The sequence below is a fragment of the Macaca mulatta genome, chromosome 9 (assembly GCF_049350105.2).
Source record: "Macaca mulatta isolate MMU2019108-1 chromosome 9, T2T-MMU8v2.0, whole genome shotgun sequence".
NCBI classification, from domain to species: Eukaryota; Metazoa; Chordata; class Mammalia; order Primates; family Cercopithecidae; genus Macaca; species Macaca mulatta.
The window spans coordinates 32,106,868-32,129,140 of record NC_133414.1 but is presented as its reverse complement, the minus strand read 5'-3'; the positions used below and the strand labels follow the sequence as shown (position 1 = coordinate 32,129,140).

The following is a 22,273-nucleotide window of genomic DNA, read 5'->3' as shown; positions in this document are numbered from 1 at the left end:
AAGTAGGTGGGACTACAGGTGCACCCACCATGACTGGCTGATTTTTAAATATTTTTATAGAGATGGAGTCTCACTATGTTGCCCAGGCTTGTCTCAAACTTCTGGGCTGAAGCAATCCTCTTGCCTCAGCTTCCCAGTGTGCTGGGATTACAGTGTGAGCCACCATGTCTGACCCTGCATCATTATTTATACTTCTTGGTGTATTATCATTATTTTCACCTCTCCTGGCATGCAGATCCCTTGGGGCATCAGAGCCTAGATATAAGGTGTATTTGTGTTCTGTTGACCCATAAGCTAAGCACACACTCAATAAGTATTTGAACGAACAAGTAGTAAATATAAGTATTCATGAATGAATGTGGACCACTGCAAATAATGAGGGGTCTGGAATGTGCAACATGATGCTAGAAATAGACTTCAGCAGATGCTGTGGCTGTTGTGATGACCGTATGTGAATCTGTGGAAAGACCCCATCCAACCAAAAAAAAAATCTTCCCCATTGGGACCTTAGATGTCCTCACTGGCCAACGATGCTCCCTGCGAACTCTTTGCAGTTCCTGATTTTAATAATGGAATGGCCTCCTTCAGGAAGGAAGCACGGAGGGTGAGCGTGGAGGAAGAAAGGAAGTCATAAGGAGAAGTAGGGTCCTGCTGCATCATCGTCTTTTAGGACGGGCTCTGACACTAACCAAGTCCTGCAATCCCAAATGCACTCTCCTGCCACTTGCTGTCTTCCATATGTAGAAACCACTACTAAAAATTAGGCTTGTTTTATTTTTCTTTGCTTCAATACGGGCTCTTGGTCAGTAGTTGCTCAATATTTTTTTTTTTTTTTGAGGCAGGGTCTCACTTTGCCACCCAGGCTGGTGTGCAGTGGCGCAATCACAGTTCACTGCCGCCTCAACTTCTTAGGCTCAAACAAGGTTCCCACCTCAACCTCCCTAAAAGCTGGGACTACAGGCATGTGCCACCACACCTGGCTAATTTTTTAATTTTTTGTAGAAACAGGGTCTCACTATGTTGCCCAGGCTGGTCTCAAACTCCTGGGCTCAATCCTTCCTCCCATGTCAGTCTCCCAAAGTGCTGGAATTACAGGCATGAGCTGCTGCACCCAGCTAATATTTCTTTACCCTTATGGAGCTAACAAATCATGTTCCAACCATTGCACGATGAATGCTAAAACGGTGTTCAGATGGTAAAGTTGGACTTAATTCAGTGAGATTTAATAATAGACAATTTATGTCGATTTCCAAATAATACAAGTCAGTTCCAATATATCCCTTAAGAGACTTCCAGAACCCCATGGCGTCAGATGTGAAGAACAATCCCCACAGCTCTGCTGAGACTGTGAGGGCGCTGGGGCTGCGGCGTCCTCCGCGCTGCCTTCCTTTCTGTTAGCTTGCATTCACTTCTGCTCCTGCGGCTTCCTTTCCAATCCCAGCTGCACAACAAAAGCTCAGTAGAAGCCAGTTCAGTATTAGAAACGAGGGATGCTGGTCTGTTAATCTTTCTTCTCTATTAGTCCCCAAGGGTCAGCTTTAGACACTGTGAAACCCGTGGGGCATTTCCATGCAGGCTCCACACTCTCATCGCATCCGTGGTACTGATGGTAGGAACAGAAGCCTCGGACGCTTTTCCCTGGCAGGTCCATCTTTCTGATCTAATCCTCGGGGTGCATCCATTGTCAGAGGTCTGAAGCAGCCCAGCATCCTTTCTCTGAGGAGAAGAGCAAATGCATGCAATGCAACGTATTTACTTTTCAAAAGGAGGAAGGCTTCTTTGGGCCAAATGCCGTACCAATATAGTTAATTCTCAGTTATTTGCGTTTGAATTACCTTGATATTTCTGAAAATAGAGCACTGTACTTTTTTTAAGAGACAGGGTCTTGGTCTGTTGCTCTGGCTGGAGTACAGTGGCAGGATCACAGCTGACTGCAGCCTCCACCTCCTGGGCCCAAGTGATTCTCCCGTCTCAGCCTCCTGAGTAGCTGAGACTAAAGGCATGCCCCTACCACGCCCAGCTAATTTTTAAATTTTTTGTAGAGACAGGGTCTCACTATGTTGCCCACACTGATCTTGAACTCCTGGCCTCAAGTGATTCTCCCTCCTCAACCTCTCAAAGCACTGGGATTCCAGGCATGAGCCGCTGCCCTGGACTTGCACCAGTACTCTTGATTGACTTCTTGGTAATGGCCCCCCGTTATTAGTGGCTACATTAGTTCAGAAAGGATTTGCACAGAGGCCTGTTTTGAAACATATGTGCTTTACTCTGGATCTGAGATCAAGAAAGGCCTGTGAAAATGATGCCAAATTCTCTGTCTGGGCCATGGCTCGATCCTCCTGCTGCAGCCTCCTAAAGTGCTGGGATTACAGGAGTGAGCCACTGCGCCCAGCATCAGTGAGTTTTAATCCTTCATAGAGCTGTGCCACCATCACCACAATCCAGTTTTAAAACATTTCCATTGCCCCAAAAAGATCATTCATGCCATTTGCAGTCAACCTCCACTCCCATCTCCAACCCCAGCTACCACTCATCTTGCTGTGTGCACAGATTTGCCTTTTCAGGAAGTTTCAAATAAAAAGAATCAAACAATATGCGGCCTTTTGTATCTGGCTTCTTTCATTTAATGCTTTTGAGGTGTATCCATGTCGTAGTGAGTATCACCTGTATATCATGTATATGCAGGAATATCTGTCTCTTTGCCATCGGGGAGGACGCCATCGCATGGAGGTCCTGCATTTTGTTTTTCTGTTCCTCAGTTGACAGTCACGTGGGTTGTTTACAGGTCTGGGCTAGCACAAATAATGTCACTATGAACATCTGTGTCCAGGTCTCTGTGTGGACACACACGGCTAATTTTATAATAAAAAAAAACAAAACCAAAGGACCAAAATGAATTCTGGAACTGTTTCTGGAATACGTTTCCTCTTACCAAAATGGGAATTCTAAGAGTGGGGCAGGAAACGTAAAGTAGGAGAGAAGAAGCAGGCTCGCAGCAGCCTTTCCCCTCCTCGGATTCGGGAACAAAGGGGCACGATTGTCCCACTCTGGAAGTGGCTCATATTCGCACAGTTCATCCAAAGCTCCGGAACACGCTCAACATCCCGTCTGCCCCGCGGCACCTCTGACATCGATCTCAACCCAAACATCCACCCCTCTCATGAGTCCCTTCGTTCACGGGCAGCAAATGAAGGACATCCCACTTCCCTGCCCCTGCTGCATGTAGTGAGAGCAGGGGTTTGAGTTTGGAGGACTGTGGAGAAAAGCCCCAGGCACCAGTGTCAATTCAAGGGCTGAGACTTGAAGGTTTAGCAATTTGCATGTTTCAGCTTCCCAGTGCACAAAGGTCAAAGGTTGCAGTTATGGAAGGAAAAGGATCAGAAAAAAAACATGGAAAATAGGAAAATAGAATCTGGTTCTATAAGCAGGAAAGAGATGCAGGAAACAATTCAGAGGAAAAGAGGCAAAAAGTAAACTGGCACTACAAGCTGGGGTGTCTTATTCACCAAGAGAAGCAAACGGACAGCACATTTTGGGGGACAATGTTTAACACAAGTAGATATTCATGATTTTTAAGCACTTTGGGAAAATCTGGTGTTAATGGATATTAATGAGGACACCTGTCTTGTTTATTGATTACAGCAGCTCTCCACTGGAAGTTCCTGTAGCAACTCGAGCTATGTCCTGGGTATCTAAGGATCCAGGTGATTACTGGAACCTGCTGCAGAGGTTGCAACCCTGCCTCTCTCTTTCGGACCCTCAGGTTGCCCTAGTGACTTTTCTCCACGCCTCTTTGCGTGCTATCTATGGGACATAGAGTTTGAACCTCTCTCTCTCCTTTTTCCTCTCCTTGCTTTGCTTTAATCCATCATTTCTAGGTGCGTGACAACATTCCCTAACTTAACCCCCCTGCTTTCCTATTTCAGCTACCGTCACAATGATCTTAATACCATTAGGTATCTAGCACTTGGCAATTTTCAAAGAGCTTCCGCTAGATCCTCCCTTGGAATCTTGTGATGCAGGTGAGATAGCTAGGAGTGTCTCCTTTTTAAAGGAAATCATGGCAGAGAAGTTCAGTGATAGCCCAATATTACACAATCATAAAGTGGTGAGACCAGGAGCAGGTTACAGGTCCCCACCCTGGTGCAGTGAAAGGGTGGGGCACGTAAGTTCTGAAGTTTCAGGCAAGTGTGCTGTGATGGAATGTGTTAAACTTAGGCTAACAGAGAATAAGGAAGGGCTGTAACAACTCATAATAGGCCTACAGAATACCTTCAAACCCATGAATTTGTATTTTAAGAACATATACGCTCGTTTTCTAACGTTAGAGTTTTCTAACTCATTTTTAAGTTTTCTAGACGTCTTATCCACATACTTTTTTTTTTTAAGGCACTGAGATCTTGAAATTGAAATGTAGATAGAGTTGTGGGGTAAAGAACTTCTGTTGAGGCTAGGTGCAGTGGCTCAAGCCTGTAATCCCAGAACTTTGGAAGGCCAAGGAGGGTGGATCACTTGAGGTCAGGAGTTCGAGTCCAGTCTGGCCAACGTGGTGAAACCCCGTCTCTACTAAAAATACAAAAAATTAGCCAAGCGTGGTGGTGGGCATCTGTAGTTCCAGCTACTCAGGAGACTGAGGCAGGAGAATTGCTTGAACTCGGGAGGCAGAGGTTGCAACGAGCTGAGATGGTGCCATTGCACTCCAGTCTGGGCAACAAAAGTGTGATTCCATCTCAAAAAAAAAAAAAAAAAAAAAAAAGCAAAAGGAAAAGAACTTCTGTTGAATGATGATTTGCAAAAATATGTCTGCAATATAGTACTGAGTACTAATTTTACGGGGCAAATAGCTCTTTATTTAATCTTATGACCTTGTATAAAATCTTGCCCTAAACTAAATTCAAATGTATAGCCATTAATATTTAATGATACAATATTGGTGCTAGGTTAACATTTACCAAAAAAAAAAAAAAAAAAAATTTCCAGAAAGGAACATGCTTGGAATTGAATATGAACCCATCAATTAATTGTTGTGTTTATTGTGTTTATTCTGATGCTATTATTTCCAAAAGCACAAGACAAAAGTCCTGTATCACAAAATAATGTGTACTGTTTATAAGAGGTATTAGAAATTGAGATGTTTTTATTTTGACTATTTGAGAGTAAAATCGTAGATAATGTTCCAAACCATCATCAAAGACGCAGAGCAAACTGTTCTGTATAGAAACTGTACATCAAACAAGGCACTATACATTTCGGGGGAGATATTAAGGTAGAAAGGCTGATTCGCATAGATTCTCCAGAGTCCATGCCATTAAGTACAAATTCTTTGTTCATTTTAGCACTGGAAGCAGTACTCAGAACAAGTCATACCTAATGCTGCAGGAAACGTTTCCAAACGTGTATGAAGATACGCATTGGTGGCAGAGCTAATTCAACAGAAGCAACTCCATCTACCTTTTCATATTATTTTGACATTAAAAAAAAATCTTGAAAGTGAACGAATACTTACTGCTTTGTTAAATACTTACTTGACTTTTATGGTGTTTCTATAAGTATACATATATTTTAGAATCCACAAACTATCAAAATAACACTTTATAAAGAGAACTGCTTCCAAAAAAAAAGAAAAAAGAAAAAAGCATTGCTTAATTGGAACAAGAACACAGTGCTATCTACAGCAGCTGCGGCTTAAGTGCACATAACATACTTTTATTAATTCTGATAACCTGCTGAATGGTGGAAAGAAGTTCCCAAATAGTTCCCTTGAACGTTTACAAAATACACAACTCCCAGACAAGTAGTATCTTTAACAATGTCAGGTTCTGAAAACTCTGATTGAAAAATACTTTGTGGAAAACACCAGTCCATGGCCGGGCGCGGTGGCTCAAGCCTGTAATCCCAGCACTTTGGGAGGCCGAGGCGGGTGGATCACGAGGTCAGGAGATCGAGACTATCCTGGCTAACATGGTGAAACCCCATCTCTACTAAAAATACAAAAAACTAGCCGGGCGTGGTGGCGGGCGCCTGTAGTCTCAGCTACTTGGGAGGCTGAGGCGGGAGAATGGCGTGAACCCGGGAGGCGGAGCTTGCAGTGAGCCGAGATCACGCCACTGCACTCCAGCCTGGGAGACACAGCGAGACTCCGTCTCAAAAAAAACAAAAAACAAAAAACAAAAAACAAAAAAAACCCCACCAATCCAAAAATATATACCCATTTCCCTGGTGTGATGGTATTGGACGTGACTCCGAGGTTCCTGTGGCGTCTCCCCACTCAGAACAGGCCTCCTGTTTTCTTCAGGTTCACCTGCTTCCAGGAGGGCAGGGCATTGTATTCTTTCCTTGTCATGTCTAGTGCAAACTGGAAACATTGGGAGAAGCGCCCCGCGGCTCAGTGAAAGGAGCCAGGCATGCATGTGTTGTTTTACTCCCGTCCCCACCCCACCGGAAGAACTGCTTACCTCAAAGTCTTCATCGGTGAGATAGATCTCAAGCTTCAGAGGATCGACCCCCTCCGGGAGTGGCCTGGCCAGGAGGTCGGCCAGCAGATAAATGGTTTTACAGAGCTTGGCTAAGACGTCTTCCACGAGGGTGATCTGATTGGAAACTTCCGTGTCCTAGAGAAGAGGAGGGGGCAGAGCGGAGAGCTTGTGTCCTACATTTGAACTTGTTTCATTAAGTGCTTGCAAACACAGCCCTGTGCCATCTGCACACAGCCTGAGGATGCATGGCTCCACACCACTGAGGAGGAAATGGCTCTGAAAGATAAGGGATTGCCCAAAGCCCTGCAGTTGCCTTGAGTTTTAATTTTTTTAATTTTTAAATTTTAAATAAAAAAAATATTTTGGAGACAAGGTCTCTGTTATCCAGGCTGGAGTTCAGTGGCACTATCACAGCTCGCTGCAGCCTCGAACTCCTGCACTTAAGCGGTTCTCCTGCCTTAGCCTCCCAAGTAGTAGGAACTACACATGTGCATCACCATGTCCGGTTAATTCTTTCTTCTTTCTCCTTCCTTCCTTCCTTCCTTCCTTCCTTCCTTCCTTCCTTCCTTCTTTCCTTCCTTCCTCCTCCCTTCCTCTCCCCTTCCCTCCCCTCCGCTCCCCTCCCCTCCCCTCCCCTCTTGCTCTGTTGCCCAGGCTGGTCTCAAACTCTTGGCCTCAAGTGATCCTCCCACCTCAGCCTGATAATGCGCTGGGATTACAGGTGTGAACCACTGCATTTGGCCCCTTTTTATTATTATTATTTTTTAGAGACAGTATCTCGTTCTGTCACCAGGCTGGAGTGCAGTGGTGCAATCATAGTTCACCATAGCCTTGAACTCCTAGGCTCAAGTGATCCTCCCACCTCAGCCTCCTGAGTAGCTGGGCCTGCAGATGCATGCCACCATGCTCGCCTAATACACTTTAAAAATATTTTGTAGAGATGGAATCTTGTTTCTCTGACTTTTAGATGTTTTCTCAACTTATCACAGAGTTTCAAACAAATCTTATCTCAGGACTGCCACTGGAAAAATGTTCACCATGAGTGAATTACAGACTAAGATTAGTAAATTTTACGTCTAAACACCAGAGACCTCCAAATAATGGAATTTGTTTAAAAATATTTTTTTTTTTTTTTTTTTTTTTTTTTTTTTTTTTGAGACGGAGTCTTGCTCTGTCGCCCAGGCTGGAGTGCAGTGGCCAGATCTCAGCTCACTGCAAGCTCTGCCTCCCGGGTTCCCGCCATTCTCCTGCCTCAGCCTCCCGAGTAGCTGGGACCACAGGCGCCGCCACCTCGCCCGGCTAATTTTTTGTGTTTTTAGTAGAGACGGGGTTTCGCCGTGTTAGCCAGGATGGTCTCGATCTCCTGACCTTGTGATCCGCCCGTCTCGGCCTCCCAAAGTGCTGGGATTACAGGCTTGAGCCACCGCGCCCGGCCTAAAAATATTTTTAAAATAATTAAACTGAAAAGAAATCACACCCTCCTCCCCTCCCCGGCCTCATTTATTTTTTTTCTTGTTTTTTCTTTGTTTTGAGACAGAGTCTTGCTCTGTCGCCAGGCTGGAGTGCAGTGGCGCGATCTCGGCAATCTCCGCCTCCCAGGTTCAAGTGATTCCCCTGTCTCAGCCCCCTTAGTAGCTGGGACTACAGGCGTGAACCGCCACGCCTGGCTAATTTTTTGTGTTTTAGTAGAGACAGGGTTTCACCATGTTGGCCAGGATGGTCTCGATCTCCTGACCTCATGATCCGCCCGCCTCAGCACCTTCTTAATCCACAATAGAAAAAGAAGGTCAGAAAGTGCATCCAGAATATTTTGGAGTAGAATCAAGTTTGCTTTTAAACCATTGTGTGAATTTAATCTGAACAAGCTATTCTGGGTAAATTCTCTTCCTCCATTAAACTTGGGACCCCAGATTGGCTTCTCTCTTTTTGGGTGGGTAGATGATGGGAATGCATGACTAATAGCTGTTGCCCAAATCACAAATATATGGGGGGACTACTGGTCAACAGGCAGGTTTTGGGCTGGGCATGGTGGCTCATGCCTATAATCCCTGTACTTTGGGAGGCCAAGGCAGGAGATTGCTTGAGCCCAGGAGTTTGAGACCAGCCTGGGCAACATAGTGAGACCCCCCATCTCTACAAAAAATACAAAAATCAGCTGGGCATGGTAGTGCACACCTATAGTCCCAGCTACTCAGGGGGCTGAGGCAGGGGGATGGTTTTAACCCGGAAGTTCCAGGCTGCAATGAGCCATGATGGCATCAGTATACTCCAGCCTGGGTGACACAGCAAGCCCTTGTCTCAAAAAAAGCGAGACGAAGGCAGGTGTTTGAGTGATCCTGCCTGCATCTGAGTACTGACTTTTCTACTCCCTGAAAGTCACTTCACGTTTCTGTGCCTCTGCTCCCACGCCAGTAAAATGGGAATAAGAAGAAGATAGATCTTGATGAACTGTTGTGATAATTAAACGAGAGAATCAGTGTAAAGTGCTTGGAGTTATGCCTAGTGCAGAATCAGCACTTGGTGAGTGTTAATTATTTGTATAACTTGCTGGCATGGGAAGCACGACTCTTTTCTGGCTGGAATCCCATGGGCCCGCACAACAGTAAACAGCCCCGTTGCCAACCCTCAGGATCTATAGTGAATACAGAGAGAGAATGGTGAGTTACCTCCTTCTGAAACTGGCTAAACTGTCCCACAGAGCTGATGTTTATGGTTTCTTCGAATAAACATCAAAAATTTGACTATCCCAGTTTTGAAACTTGAGAAAGTTATATTTGTCTTATCTGAGTTACTTTCTCAGGAAATCAACCATCAGGCCTCTCTGAGAGTATCAGAAAGCCAACAGTGTAATCCTAGCACTTTGGAAAGCCAGCCTGTAATCCTAGTACGTTGGAAGGCTGAGGCCAACAAATGGCTTGAGCCCAGGAGTTCAAGACCAGCCTGAACAACATGGCAAAACCTCACTGAAAATACAAACTTAGCTGGGCATTGTGTGTGCTTGTAGTCCCAGCTACTTGGGAGGCTGATCTGGGAGCATTGATTGAGCCTGGAAGGTGGAGGCTGCAGTGAGCTGTGATTGTGGTACTGCACTCCAGCCTGGGCTGGAAGAGAAAAGAAAAAATGGAAGCTTACCAGGCCCCTCACCCTTCATGATGCCCAACTGACTCCCTGCTTCCTGTTGACCACCTCCTCTTCCTCAACCCTCCTTCATTCCTGTTTTCCCACACATGGTTACATTTCTTCCCTGCTGTAAAACAGCCTAATTTTAGTCAGTCAGAGACACAAATTTGAGACAACAAAATACACTTGGATCATTTCCCCAATCAAAGCAACTCTCCTACATGGTAAAAAAAAAAAAAAAATCAAAACGGAAAAACACCATCTCCCATCAAACCAAAACAAATCCTCGGAACTGCTATTCCTAGCAATGCTAATAGCTCATCAATAAGAAATTCAACATCATTATAGGTAACTTCTTTTCTGTGTGGTTGGAAAACATTCTGGATAACAATATATTTCAGTAGATAGAAGTTATGATAAATGGCTCATGTGGAAGTATCAGGTGGTCTCATAAAAGACAACATGAATGAGATGTTGAGTGATATCTTCTCATAAGTGAGTCGCAGTACATCCATTCATTCAGTTATCTGAACACACTAATTCATCAGATTTTGTTTGTGTCTCCTCTACACAAGGTTAACGTCTGAAACATAAGGGTTTGGTTGCACATCACATGGACACTGGAGACAAGCGATGCCAAGCAACAGGTTCTTGGCAAACAGAATGAAGAGTTCGCAGCTTTTATGTACATATATAGTCAGCATGATTAAACTCACCTTTGCTTTTAAGTTTTTAAAATTTGGGTACACTGTGTAGAAAATTACTAAAATAGTTCAATTGATTTCCCGTTAGACTTCTCTTCTTCCTAAGCGAATTCTATGACATGTTATCATGTTGCAAAATAAAAAATATTTTCCCACTTTGACAGTGCAACTGGATGCTCTCCCCAAAGTAAAGTCAACCCACAATCCAAAAGGCGCAAGAGCCACCTTCACAGGGCAGGAAAGCGTGCTCACCATCTCTGTGATCTCAGCAATGTCCTCTCTGTGCTCCCAGCTGGGAAACATATTCGTGAATGTCAGGGGCTCCAGGCCAGCATAGATAAGGTAAGACTTGGGGGGTGATTTCTTGAGATTTTTCCCTGTAGTTACACAGAACAAAATGTCAGTAGGCCCAAGGGAGACCCTGTCTTTCACTGATTTCCCTTGAAATCTTTTCTTCTTTGTCAGAACTCATGACTTCATGCTTAAAATGCAAGTTACGAGTAGTTCATAACAACACATGGATAATGTTTATATAAGATGTTAGTTTCATGCCTCTGACTACAATTGTGACCTATAATCAACCTGAGTCTATACTTCTTGAACCTAACAAAACGCTCTGTATTCCTGGAAGGGAGAGCTCCTCTGTCTGCAGCTTCTGGCTGGAGCATTTTCTTCCTCCTGAATTCACTGTAGCGGCTTCCCTCTGCCTTCCTACCACGGGATTAACTCCAATATGGCTGACAGCGAACGACAGCATCTTATACATCTACGTTTACTATAACATTGGGTGGAAGGTTTCATATGTTATTTATTGTTGAACAGTTCTTCAGGAAGAGAATCAATTGCACATACTCAGTGATGTTAAACTAATAGTATCAATGAAACCATAAAAATGTGATATTAATTACTGGTATTTTCACTTTACATAAAGGACCAGAAATTTCATGTGGATGGTATATGAAAAACTACAAACTTACTTTTAGGATGTAATACTAAAAATAATAATAAATAATAAAAAGGTTGGCAATGGCCATTCACCATTTGGGGGAGACTTTCATTCTCCAACAGCATGGTAGTGGTTGCAGATAATGTACATGGCAGAGGCCAACTTGTCTCTCAGCGTGATCAACCCGGAGTACAACAGGGTTTTAATCTGCCTGGGGCGTTCCACAATATAGCCTTTATCCTTGAGGGTAACATGTCAGATGGCCTCATAATACCAGAGAGAAAAACTAGTTGTTCTTCATGCTGGCAGCTGAGAATGCACTAATCTAAAAATTAATAAATCTCAAAAAAATTAAAGGGGGGAAAAATGGGTTTCATTACCACCTGCCAGGCTTTATAGACACTGGCTGACCCATGCAGAAGAGAAAGAGGGTCTAGGGCTCCGGGGAGCTGCTGGCGAGGCCTCTTCTTTGCAGTACTGGAGTACGGTCTCCATCGTGCTCTTCCGGTCAGAGGCAGGGCAGATGCGGGCAGAACCAGTGATCTTGTTCTCGATGGGCCACCAGCCTTGCCAGAGGTACACCTCGTGGTGATTGTCAACAGGGAAAAGCACTGTGAGGGCAGGGACAGACCCCGACCGTCAGGAGCTCCTTCACGGACACTTCCAGCTCACTCCTCCCCAAACCTAGTGGATGCTGTTCCTCCCCGCTGCTGTGTCATGGGGGAAACCCCCTTGGCCGTCAAACCAGGGGCAAAGAGGCAAACAGAAACCCAGGACACCCCAGCCCTTTGAAAGGTCAACTGGGAGAAGCCTCTAGGCAGAGAAAGGTGGCGTCAAGGAGTTAGTCTCTTTCATTCCTCGTCCTCCAGGTCCTCCTCCCTTTGCCCCAGCTCAAGCTCCTGGCCCTTCTGGATACTGGCAGGACTGTGCTAAGAGTGGAAGGGATAATGCATGTGCCACTCAAGGGGCTGTTAGCACCACGTATCTCCAAAGAGCACAATCAACACTGGAGCACACATCTCACGGCAGACAGGTCAGAGGCGTTCCTGCCCTGCGCGTGACTGCTTAGCGGTGAGGTGAGCTCATGGTTCTCTTACAGAGAAATGGGCTTTAAACATCAAAACTGTGGCCAGGAGTGGTGGCTCATGCTGGTAATCCCAGTGCTTTGGGAGGCTGAGGAGGAAGGATTGCTTGAGCCCAGAGGTTGAAGACCAGCCTGGGCAACATGATGAGACCCTATCTCTACAAAAAGGAAAAAAAAAATTAGCCAGGTATGGTGGTGCATGCATGTAGTCTCAGCTACTCAGGAAGCTAAGGAGGGAGGATCATTTGAGCCCAGGAGTTTGAGGCTGCAGTGAGCCATGATTGCACCACTGCACTTCAGCCTGGATGACAGAGTGAGACCTTGCCTCTAAAAAATATAAAATGAAATAAAAATCAAAATTGTTCTACTGCCTTTTCATCCTAACTTTTTCTCCTCCTCAAATTGTCAGCCTGACTCTTACTCCACGAGGCAAAACGCCTCTCACTGTTGCTGGTCGGCTCACCGTGTGTCCTTTCCCAGCATGTGTTTCAGGATTCTGTGAAAGCCACATTTTAGAAGCCCAGTGGAGGTTGATAACCCGCCCTGAGCCCCAGGATGAAGGGTGTGGGCACAGCCTCTCTTTCTGATGGCTAAGATTTTCCAAGCATGACATGTGCACTGGTCAAACTTTCAGTGGTGTCCTGGGCTCTCAGTGCAAGGTGAGGTCCCTGGCTGCAGCTCCAGGCTCTTGTAATGTGAGAAGCAACAAACACAAACTGAGAAGCAGCTGACCTTGGCTTCACTGGAGGGTGGGCGGGACGGGCTGTCAAGCCCAGTCTATTGTGACTTTCCCAACCAGAATGAGGGCACAGAGGTTTCTGTCTTGAGGTGGTGGCCTGGTGGAAACAGCCCTGACCTTGGGATCAGAAGACCTGGGCTGGAGTCTTGCCTCTGCTGTGGAGACTTGGTATGGCAGACCCCGTTCACTGGCTAATGTAGCTGTTACCTCAACACTCTTCTCCCCTGCCATTTGCTTTCCCAGGCTCCCTTGCAGCTGGGGTTGGCCATGTGACAAGCTCTGGCCAATGGGATAAAAGCAGAAGTCTGCTGGGGATTTCTGGGAAAACGTCTTTTTTATCTGATTAAAGAGAGAGATGTGGCTATTAAGTTCCCTTTTTTCCACCACCCTTCTTTCTCTTTCTGTCTTGAATGCAAACATGATGGCTGGAGCAATGGCAGTCGACCAGTGACCATGCAGCAACAAGACTGAGAGCAAGGCTGGGAGAAGAATAGAGACGCCAGGCCTGCCGCTGTGGTGCTCAACCTGTTCTTAGCTGACGTCTTTCGGTGGTTTAAGTAACTGAGCCTCGTTTCTTATGCTATAATGTGTGGCTGATTTCACCCTCCTTCCTTTTGGTGTAGGGGTGAGGATAAGCATATGTTCTGGGTGTGCAGAAGCACATGGAAGGTGTGTCTTCTGCTGCTTAGCAGCAGAAATGTGTCATAGCTGCTTAGCAGTGTGTCATAGCTGCCGCCTGCAAGCGGTACCCGACTGGGGCACACTGTACAGATCTTCCTGCAGGAAGGGCATGGAACTGACCACAGACGGGGCTCGGGCAGGGTACACAAACTCCGTGGCCGCGAAATCCCCAGAGGAGCTGCTGAGGATGAACAGGCGGGGTGCGAAGTTAAAACTTCCAGGATCTTTGAAAGAAAAGAGAACAAAGCTAAAGATACCATAGGAATTAAAGTAAATTCCAGATGAAGAATGAATGTAAAATAAGAAATAATTCAAAGCATTGTGGAAACAGGTAGAATTTATCTGAGCTTCGAGGTGTAGAAGACCTGTTAAATTGTAATAGTAAAAACTGGCCAGGTGCAGTGGCTCATGCCTGTAATCCCACCACTTTGGGAGGTCGAGGTGGGCTGATCATTTGAGGTCAGGAGTTTGAGACCAGCCTGGCCAACATGGTGAAACCCATCTCTGCTAAAAATACAAAAATTAGCTGGGCATGGTGGCACATGCCTGTAATCCCAGCTATTCAAGAGGCTGAGAATCACTTGAACCCAGGAGGTGGAGGCTGCAGTGAGCCAAGATCGGGCCACTGCACTCCAGCTTGGGCAACAAAGTGAGACTCCGTAACAAAACAAACAAACAAGCAAACAAACAAAAAAGACTGGAGTCTCTGCTTCTATATCACCTCAATTTTTCCTAGCTTCAATCCCATTTCCAACATTACAACTGTATTGGGGTTTGAAAGGAAGAAGAAAATTCATTTAAGTTCCTAAAAGTTCAGGGGTCATATTTATTTGATGTTTTCAGCCATTTCTTTGGTAAAGTATCTGTAACATAGGTTCCATAAATGATTCTAATAATTTCTTAAAGTATTTTCACTAAAAATGGCCTTTCCTACCATCCACTGTAGATCTGAACTGGCTAAGTTTGTATGTTTTCGAGAGGGCAAAATAAAATAGGAACCATCAATGACTACATTATAAATACCTAAAATTAATTTGGAAGCCACTCAACTGAAATTTCTGCTAACTTAGCAAAAAATTTTGCCTTTGATTAGCAATCTTATTCCTCAAAGTAGTGAAAATGTGTTGCACCAACTAGATTACTGGGGAAAGAAAGGCATGTTTCAAATAGAGCATAACAGTTTATAAAGACCTAGACATTTTTAGCACTCAAATACATTGTGTAAATACACATTTACACTTAAATAACCAATATCATGTCCTAACATTCTAAATAGACTTGACCGTATATATCCAAAATACAATTGTATCTCTTTTTAAAAGTATTTTTATTTTAGAGACAGGGTTTTGCTCTGCTGCTCGGGCTGGAGTGTAGTGGTATAACCATAGCTCACTGTAGCCTTGAACTCCTGGGCTCAAGGGATCCTCCTGGCTTAGCCTCCCAAAGCCCTGGGACTACAGGCAGATGCCACTGTACTGGGCTGATTTTTTTATTTTTTGTACAGATGAGGTTTTACTATGCTGCCCAGAGTAGTCTTGAACACCTGGCCTTAAGTGATCCTCCCACCTCAGCTTCCCAAAACTCAGGGGTTACAGGTGCAAGCCTAGACTTCTATTTCTTTAAAGATATTTTACAAAATGGGCATTTCACTAATTTTCGTTAAGAGTTTTTCTTCACGTATTGAAATGTAGTCCTATATACAAATTCATTTTTCATATGTGTATTCATTTTTAATTTTAGCAATGTAAAGATTCAATTTTTAGTGGGAAGAACTTATGGGGCCATTCTTTTCCTTTTCTTTTTCTTTTTCTTTTTTTTTTTTGTATTTTTAGTAGAGATAGGGTTTCACCGTGTTAGCCAGGATGGTCTCGATTTCCTGACCTCATGATCCGGAGCCATTCTTTTCACAGCCTTGATCAGTTGCCTAATTTAAAGTGTAATACAAAAATTAACGGGGCGTGGTGGCGGGCACCTGTAATCCCAGCTACTCGGGAGGCCAAGGCAGGGAGAATTGCTTGAACCCAGGAGACAGAGGTTGCAGTGAGTCAAGGTTGCGCCACTGCACTCCAGCCTGGGCAACAGAGCGAGACTCTGTCTCAAAATAAATAAACAGGGCCTGGTGCCATGGCTCATGCCTGTAATCTCAGCACTTTGGGAGGCTGAGGCAGATGGATCACGAGGTCAGGAGATTGAGACCATCCTAGCTAACACGGTGAAACCCTGCTTCTCTCAAAATACAAAAAATTAGCCGGGCGTGGTGGCGGATGCTTATAGTCCCAGCTATTTGGGAGGCTGAGGCAGGAGAATGGTGTGAACCTGGCAGACGGAGCTTGCAGTGAGCCGAGATCACGCCACTGCCCTCCAGCCTGGGTGACAGAGCGAGAGCGAGACTCTGTCTCTAAATAAGTAAGTAAGTAAATAAATAAATAAATAAATAAATAAATAAATAGATAGATAAATAGATATATAAAGTGTGGACATGTTACACCATCAAAGCAGTTTCAAGAATAAGTTTGGTACCAGTAGTGCTATTTAGGAATAACAGAAAACAGAGGTGTGAAGACTGCTTATGGTTAAGTATCCTTGCCCCAGAGCCACCTATTTATAGAAATTAAACCCCTATCGTGCCCTGGAGGAGCCTGGCTCAGCATCCCTGGGCCCCTCGAGCAGCTGTCCCCTGACCCTGCTGGAGTGCAAGCAACCCTACCCTGCAGGCGCCGGGCCAGGACACTGACCCCAGCAGGCCGGCCAGCATCGGCCAAGCGGAGGCTCTACCACCTGTGCAGCTGCTGCTTTTTGCTGACCCTCTCCCAGCAGTGCTGCCTGAGCTCTGACTCGGTCCTGATTGCAGGTGTGCTGACCCTCTCCCAGCAGTGCTCCCTGAGCTCTGACTCGGTCCTGTTTGCAGGTGTGCTGACCGTCTCCCAGCAGTGCTGCCTGAGCTCTGACTCGGTCCTGTGTGCAGGTGTGCTGACCGTCTCCCAGCAGTGCTCCCTGAGCTCTGACTCGGTCCTGTTTGCAGGTGTGCTGACCCTCTCCCAGCAGTGCTCCCTGAGCTCTGACTCGGTCCTGTTTGCAGGTGTGCTGACCGTCTCCCAGCAGTGCTGCCTGAGCTCTGACTCGGTCCTGATTGCAGGTGTGCTGACCGTCTCCCAGCAGTGCTGCCTGAGCTCTGACTCGGTCCTGATTGCAGGTGTGGCTCTTGTGGGCACAAGTGATAGAGGAGCCGGACGAGTGTCACCAAGGCGCCAGAGCTTCCGCGTTGGCTACAGAGTGACTGCAAGTGCCATTGGGCTGTGCTTCTGCTGCTGGAGGGATGGTCTGGAATCTGAACGCTCCCTGCTCTATCCTAATTCTCCAAAGCTGGACTTTTCCAAAGTTGTAAGTCTGCAAGAAAGAAAGAAAGGAAAGAAAGAAAGGAAAGAAAGAAAGAAAGAAAGAAAGAAAGAAAGAAAGAGAGAGAGAGAGAGAGACAGGGGCAGGGAGGCAGGGAGGGAGGGAGGGAGGGAAGGAAGGAAGGGAAAGGAAAGAAAGAAAAAGAAAGAAGGAAGGAAAGAAAGAAGAAAGAGAAAGAAAGAAAGAAAGAAAGGAGAGAGAGAGGAGGGAGGGAGGGAGAAAGAGACAGAGGAAGAGAGGGAGGGAGGGAGAGAAGGAGGGAGGGAAGAAAGGAAGAAAAGAAGGAAAGAAACGAAGAAAGAAAGTGCGTGCCTGGGCAACATAGTTAGACCCTGTCAAGGAAGGGAAAGGGAGGGGAGGGGAGTGGGAGGGAAGGGAGTCCCTCCCACTGGGGGTCCTTGTCTGACACCCCACTACTCCCTGGAAGGAGAGGCTGGAGCTGCCTGGGCCCTGGAAGAGCCCATTCCTGCTGTTTAAGAAGCTCCTGAAGTTTGATGCATTCAGCGGCTCAACGTCAAGTCGCCTTGCCGCTGGTTCAACCCTGACCTGCTCCACGGTCTGGTCACTGGGCTCTTCGGCCCATCCTTGTAACCAAACTCATGGCTTCCCACATCCTGTGCTGGAGCCCCACTCTGACTCCCTGCCTGCAGAGTGGGTTAACAGCACAGTTGGGTTTGAAAAGAGGCAGGCCTGGGTGTGAGTGTCCGGCTCTGCTCCCTGCTAGCTGTGTGGCTTCAGGCAGGTTCCCTGATCTTATGGTCCTGTTCCTCATCTGAGAAATTAGCATCACAACAGAACAAGTCTCAGGGAGCCCAGGAGGCACTCAGCTAGAGGCAGGATAAAGCCCCCCCGCATCGTGCCCTGAGGGGGCAGGGGGACCTCTGGGCCACAGCCGGCTCTGCACAGCATACAACCCCATTGGCCATGTACTCAGCGAGGCCCGCCTGCTGGCTGTTCCTGCACTTGCTTTACATCATGGATAACTGTCTTGGAGACAGGATCTGAAATAGTTACTTGGTCCCTAGAAAAAGTGTCTCCCATAGAGTAGGTGCTCAGGAAATGGTGTCAGTTGATGAACAGATGCATTTTATATAAGCCAGGAAAGAAATCACGTGGTTCTGAGCCTGCAGTTTTCTGAAGCAAACAGCTGCCTGTGCTTCCTGTGGCCCCGGGGGCAGGTACACCTGCACAGCAACGGGGCTGTAAAGAGGCGAAAAAACTCTCTTCTGAGTTGAAATCACAGACCTGTGACCTGCATGCTAAACGGGAAGGGGTGAGGAGCGCTATGGGAAAGGCTCCTGCTTGGCAAGGAAAGGGGTGATTTCTCCAGAGCATCCAGGCAAGTGTTTTGCAATGGGGTCTGTCACCATCAGGAACCGAGGAGAGTTTAGACTCTGCATTTACTACACCAGACCCACAAAGCACCACGCGTGCGCTCAGTCTCAGGAGAAACAGACTCTTTCACTTTTCAAATCAATCTTCCGTGCGTGTATTTACTATAATGTTACAGCCCATTTGGTTCCAGCTTTAAATCACGAAGATATGCTGTACTTAACGACTTTAATTGAAGCAGCACACAGTCACATGGGAAATATCATTTAGAGGCCATCATTTAGAGCTTTTCTGTTTCCCAGAAAAGCTCTGGGGACAGGAGCAGGGGAGAGAGAGAGGGAGCCGAGAAGACTTGATGTGCAAGTTCAATTTCTATAGGTGAACACCAGCGGCCTTGGCAATGCTAGGTTGTTAGGAATTCGGCCTTACTTCTTTTCATCTCTGTGGTTTACTAGGTGGCTCTCAAAGGCACATGACTGCAGTGCCCCACTGCACATACCCAGCAGTGAGCACAACAGGGCTCATTGGGGAAGCTGGCTCCTGCAGGGCTGCTGGGCCGACCTCTTTCAGCTGGAAGAAACCATGAGCGTTCACTAACCTGCTGTGCTCACCATGAACTTCCACTTGACCACATAGGCATCCCCCTCGTGGAACTGCCCAATACTCTGTTTGGGGAGCCTGCTATAGTCAAATTCTAGGATGTGCCAGACATCCACGGAGACGCTAGTGATCTCAAACTGCCTCCTGTCATGTCCTTCCACCAGGCCATAGCCACGGCCGACGTTCACCCCGTCCAGGATGGTGCCTGCTGTCGTCTGGGGCATGGACACCATCCGTGTCACATCGTACGGCTTGACATCAGCCCTGGGGTCTTCCTATAGGGGAACATGAAGACATCGGTTCAGTTGCCTGTTTCCACAGCCGTTCCTTGTCACACTCAACGCTGCTTCAGCTGTTCCTGGGACAGCATAAAAATACAGCTTCCATCCTCTATCTCATCCTCGGATGTTTAACTGCAGTCAGGGAAAGGCTGCATTTCCAGAAAGACTCTGGGAGGTCTGAACACCCATTGCCACAACAGCGCATGGATGCCCGAGAACGGGTGCAAACCAGACTCTTCACCTCCCGGAGTCAGATTAGAATTGGAGGCCTGTCTGCTGTTCTACCAGTGATTCCTGGGAAGGCCTCTTAGCTTTAAGGGTGTGTGTGTGTGTGTGTGTGTGTGTGTGTGTGTGTGTCCATGGTTTTTTTTTTTAATTAAAAAAGTATTTTAGTTGACACATTATTATGAGTATGATTTGATGTGTTGATACACGCATCTGTTTTATGGGGAAGGGGTGTGGGAAGGAGACGGGAGAGGGAGGATAGGGAGATGTTGGCCAATGGGTATAAAATGACAACGAGAGAGGAGGAATGAGCTCTGGTTTTCTCCTGCACAGTGGGGTGACTGTTTTCCAATACTGTATTGCATATTTCAAAAGAGCTAGAAGAGAAGATCTGAATGTTCTCACCACAAAGAAATGATACATCTGAGGTGATGACCATGCAAACTATCCTGATTTGATCATTTTACATCAAGGCCACGTTTGTTGGGACCCGAACCAAGCCCTGAGGTTTGAGACTTGGTCACTGGAATACCTTGTGCTGGGCAAGTTCCCTGGGGTTCTTCTCATTCTCTCTCTTCAGTTCTGTCCAATCCAGAAACTTCTCTTTGAACAAAATCGTCTCATTGTGTTCAGTAAGTCTCCCAAATAGCGCCCAGTCGGGCCGCCCCTGTCCTTTTCTGCAGGGTGGGGGTGGGGGTTGGGAGAACAGACAGGAAAAGAACCAAGATTAAGCCAAGCTTAAACAAAGGAATCTAAAACACATGCGGCTACTGGAAAAAATCTCAAAGCACGTAAGTGGTGTATAGAACAAATGGTTTATTTTCCTGCATGTTACCAAATAATGACATTTTGTTATTTTAGTCTGAAGTCTTGCAAAGCTTTGTGTCCATGGAGTTTTTGATGTGCCTAAATGTGACATGAACCATGTCAGGACTAGACTTTTCTTATAATCTAGCAAGTCTTTTTTTTCTTTTTTTTGAGATAAGGTCTTGCTCTGTTGCCCAGGTTGAAGTGCAATTGCACAATCACAGTTCCCTGCAGCGTCGAACTCCTGGGCTGCAGTGATCCTCCTGCTTCAGCCTTGCAAACAGTTGGAACTGCAGATGTGTGCCACCATGCTTGGCTGATTTTTTAATAGAGACCAGGTCTCATTATGTTGCCCAGGCTGTCTTGCACTTCTGGCTTCAAGCGATCCTCCCACCTCAGCCTCCCAAAGTGCTGGGACTACAGGTGTGGGCCACTGTGCCTGGCCACATTCTAGCAAATTCTTGTCTTTGGAATGCCCTCGGGGTGGCATGCTGGGTGGAGATTTTGGCAATGGCAGGAGCTGCGGGCAAACCTCACTTGTCATCTACTCTATGCCACCCAGTCACCTGCAAATGCTCACCAAGTTTCCCTCCAATTAATTAATAGACGTAGGAAAGACGTAGCTCCCCTCCCCACAATTCTCCACTATTTTATTTCATGTTATAGCAAAGCTCTCCAGAGTACGGAGATTCTCCTGTCACTAAAATGAACACACTTTCATTTTCTTGAAGTGCCCTTTTGTACACTTATTTCTAGGCGACTGGCCAGGGCAGCAGACGAGGAGAGCACAGAGAAATAGGAAAGAAAATGGCACAGCCCCAACTGGAGGTCTTGTGTGGGCTTGAGATTTCAGAATTTGCGCTGTCCCCAAGAACACAGGTAATTTAGAAAAAGGTAGAGCTGAGGGCTGGGTGTGGTAGCTTATGCCTGTAATCCCAGCAGTTTGGGAGGCCGAGGCGGGTGAATCACCTGAGGTCAGGGGTTCAAGACCAGCCTGGCCAACACAGTGAAACCCTGTCTCTACCAAAAATAAAAAATTAGCCAGGCGTGGTGGTGGGTGCCTGTAATCCCAGCTACTCGGGTGGCTGAGGCAGGAGAATCGCTTAAACCCGGGAGGTGGAGGTTGCAGTGAGCCAAGATAGCACCATTGCATTCCAGCCTGGGTGACAAGAGTGAGACTCTGTCTCAAAAAAATTAATTAATTAATTAAAAATTTTAAAAAAGAAAGAAAAAGAAATAAAAGAAAAGAAAAGGTAGAGAAGATACGCGTGCTGTGGGGGGCGTAGCCCTGGAATAATATGCACGATCTCATCCCTCCACATCCATCTTCGGTTTTGAATCCGGCCCGGGATGCAGCCACCCCTTAGAGCAACCAGCCCTGCTGCCCGTGCCCTGCTGTGCTACTGCCTCAGTGGCTTCCTGCTTGGTCAAGACCACAGCTGCTGATGTCACAGCTGAGGCACATCAAAAAGGCTGCCTGATTCAAAGAAAGCTGCCGGATAAATCGTAGAACACAGACACTTCCACCTCGTGCTCTTGTGGGACTTCGCGAACCAAACATAAGCACCTATAGAAAATGCACGCGGTCTTGAAAGGCTGTGGTCTTTATCAGAAAATATCTGAATGCCTGTCTCTTATGTCAGTCCTACTCTGCAGGCTTGCTAAGACGATGATTGAAAGGGCTCTTGGTTTCTGCTTTAGAATCTGTCGTTTACGTTTTGAAGCGTCGTGAGCAAGCCACGTGGCAGATTGCAGGGTGAGGGGGACGAACCTGGGCCAGGAGCCAGGTGTGTCTCTCTCCCCCCTTCCCTGACTTATAGCTGGAACTGGGCTCAGTGGTTTCAGCCTCGTTTGCTAAGAAGGGCTGGGTGTGTAATCCTGG

At 46.4% G+C, this 22,273-nt stretch overlaps 3 protein-coding genes across 3 annotated transcripts in view; 1 reads left to right on the top strand and 2 right to left on the bottom strand.

Annotated features, from left to right (window-relative positions):
- Positions 1-5,688: 5,688 nt before the first annotated feature.
- LOC114680580 (supervillin-like) lies at positions 5,689-11,582 on the bottom strand. Its single transcript, XM_077946162.1, has 3 exons — positions 10,553-11,582; positions 6,456-6,611; positions 5,689-6,355 (listed from the first exon to the last, which is right to left on the bottom strand). Exons 1-3 carry the CDS (start codon positions 10,601-10,603, stop codon positions 6,269-6,271), a joined length of 294 nt encoding a protein of 97 aa, XP_077802288.1. The 5' UTR covers positions 10,604-11,582; the 3' UTR covers positions 5,689-6,268.
- A 2,078-nt stretch (positions 11,583-13,660) lies between these two features.
- Positions 13,661-22,273, bottom strand: part of LOC698300 (supervillin-like) — a 46,438-nt gene continuing 37,825 nt past the window's right edge. Inside the window, 3 exon segments of the mRNA XM_077946160.1 lie at positions 13,661-13,974; positions 19,077-19,353; positions 20,117-20,261. Of these exon segments, the coding sequence (XP_077802286.1) occupies positions 13,793-13,974; positions 19,077-19,353; positions 20,117-20,261 (604 nt within the window). The 3' untranslated portion in view covers positions 13,661-13,792.
- LOC144331037 (uncharacterized) lies at positions 16,230-19,760 on the top strand. The gene is made up of 3 exons (XM_077945634.1): positions 16,230-16,266; positions 16,359-17,131; positions 17,574-19,760. The coding sequence occupies exons 1-3, from the start codon at positions 16,230-16,232 to the stop codon at positions 17,844-17,846; spliced, it is 1,083 nt and encodes a 360-aa protein (XP_077801760.1). The 3' UTR covers positions 17,847-19,760.

Excerpts from the sequence above, each read along its gene's own strand:
- LOC144331037 (XM_077945634.1), top strand. The coding sequence starts at position 16,230 with ATGTTACACCATCAAAGCAGTTTCAAGAATAAGTTTG. Across the intron at positions 16,267-16,358 it reads CAGTTTCAAGAATAAGTTTG|AAATTAAACCCCTATCGTGC; the intron begins GTACCAGTAGTG and ends ACCTATTTATAG. Across the intron at positions 17,132-17,573 it reads AGCTGGACTTTTCCAAAGTT|GAGAGGCTGGAGCTGCCTGG; the intron begins GTAAGTCTGCAA and ends ACTCCCTGGAAG.
- LOC114680580 (XM_077946162.1), bottom strand. The coding sequence starts at position 10,603 with ATGTTTCCCAGCTGGGAGCACAGAGAGGACATTGCTGAGATCACAGAG. Across the intron at positions 6,612-10,552 it reads TTGCTGAGATCACAGAGATG|GACACGGAAGTTTCCAATCA; the intron begins GTGAGCACGCTT and ends CCTCTTCTCTAG. Across the intron at positions 6,356-6,455 it reads TCACCGATGAAGACTTTGAG|TTTGCACTAGACATGACAAG; the intron begins GTAAGCAGTTCT and ends CAATGTTTCCAG.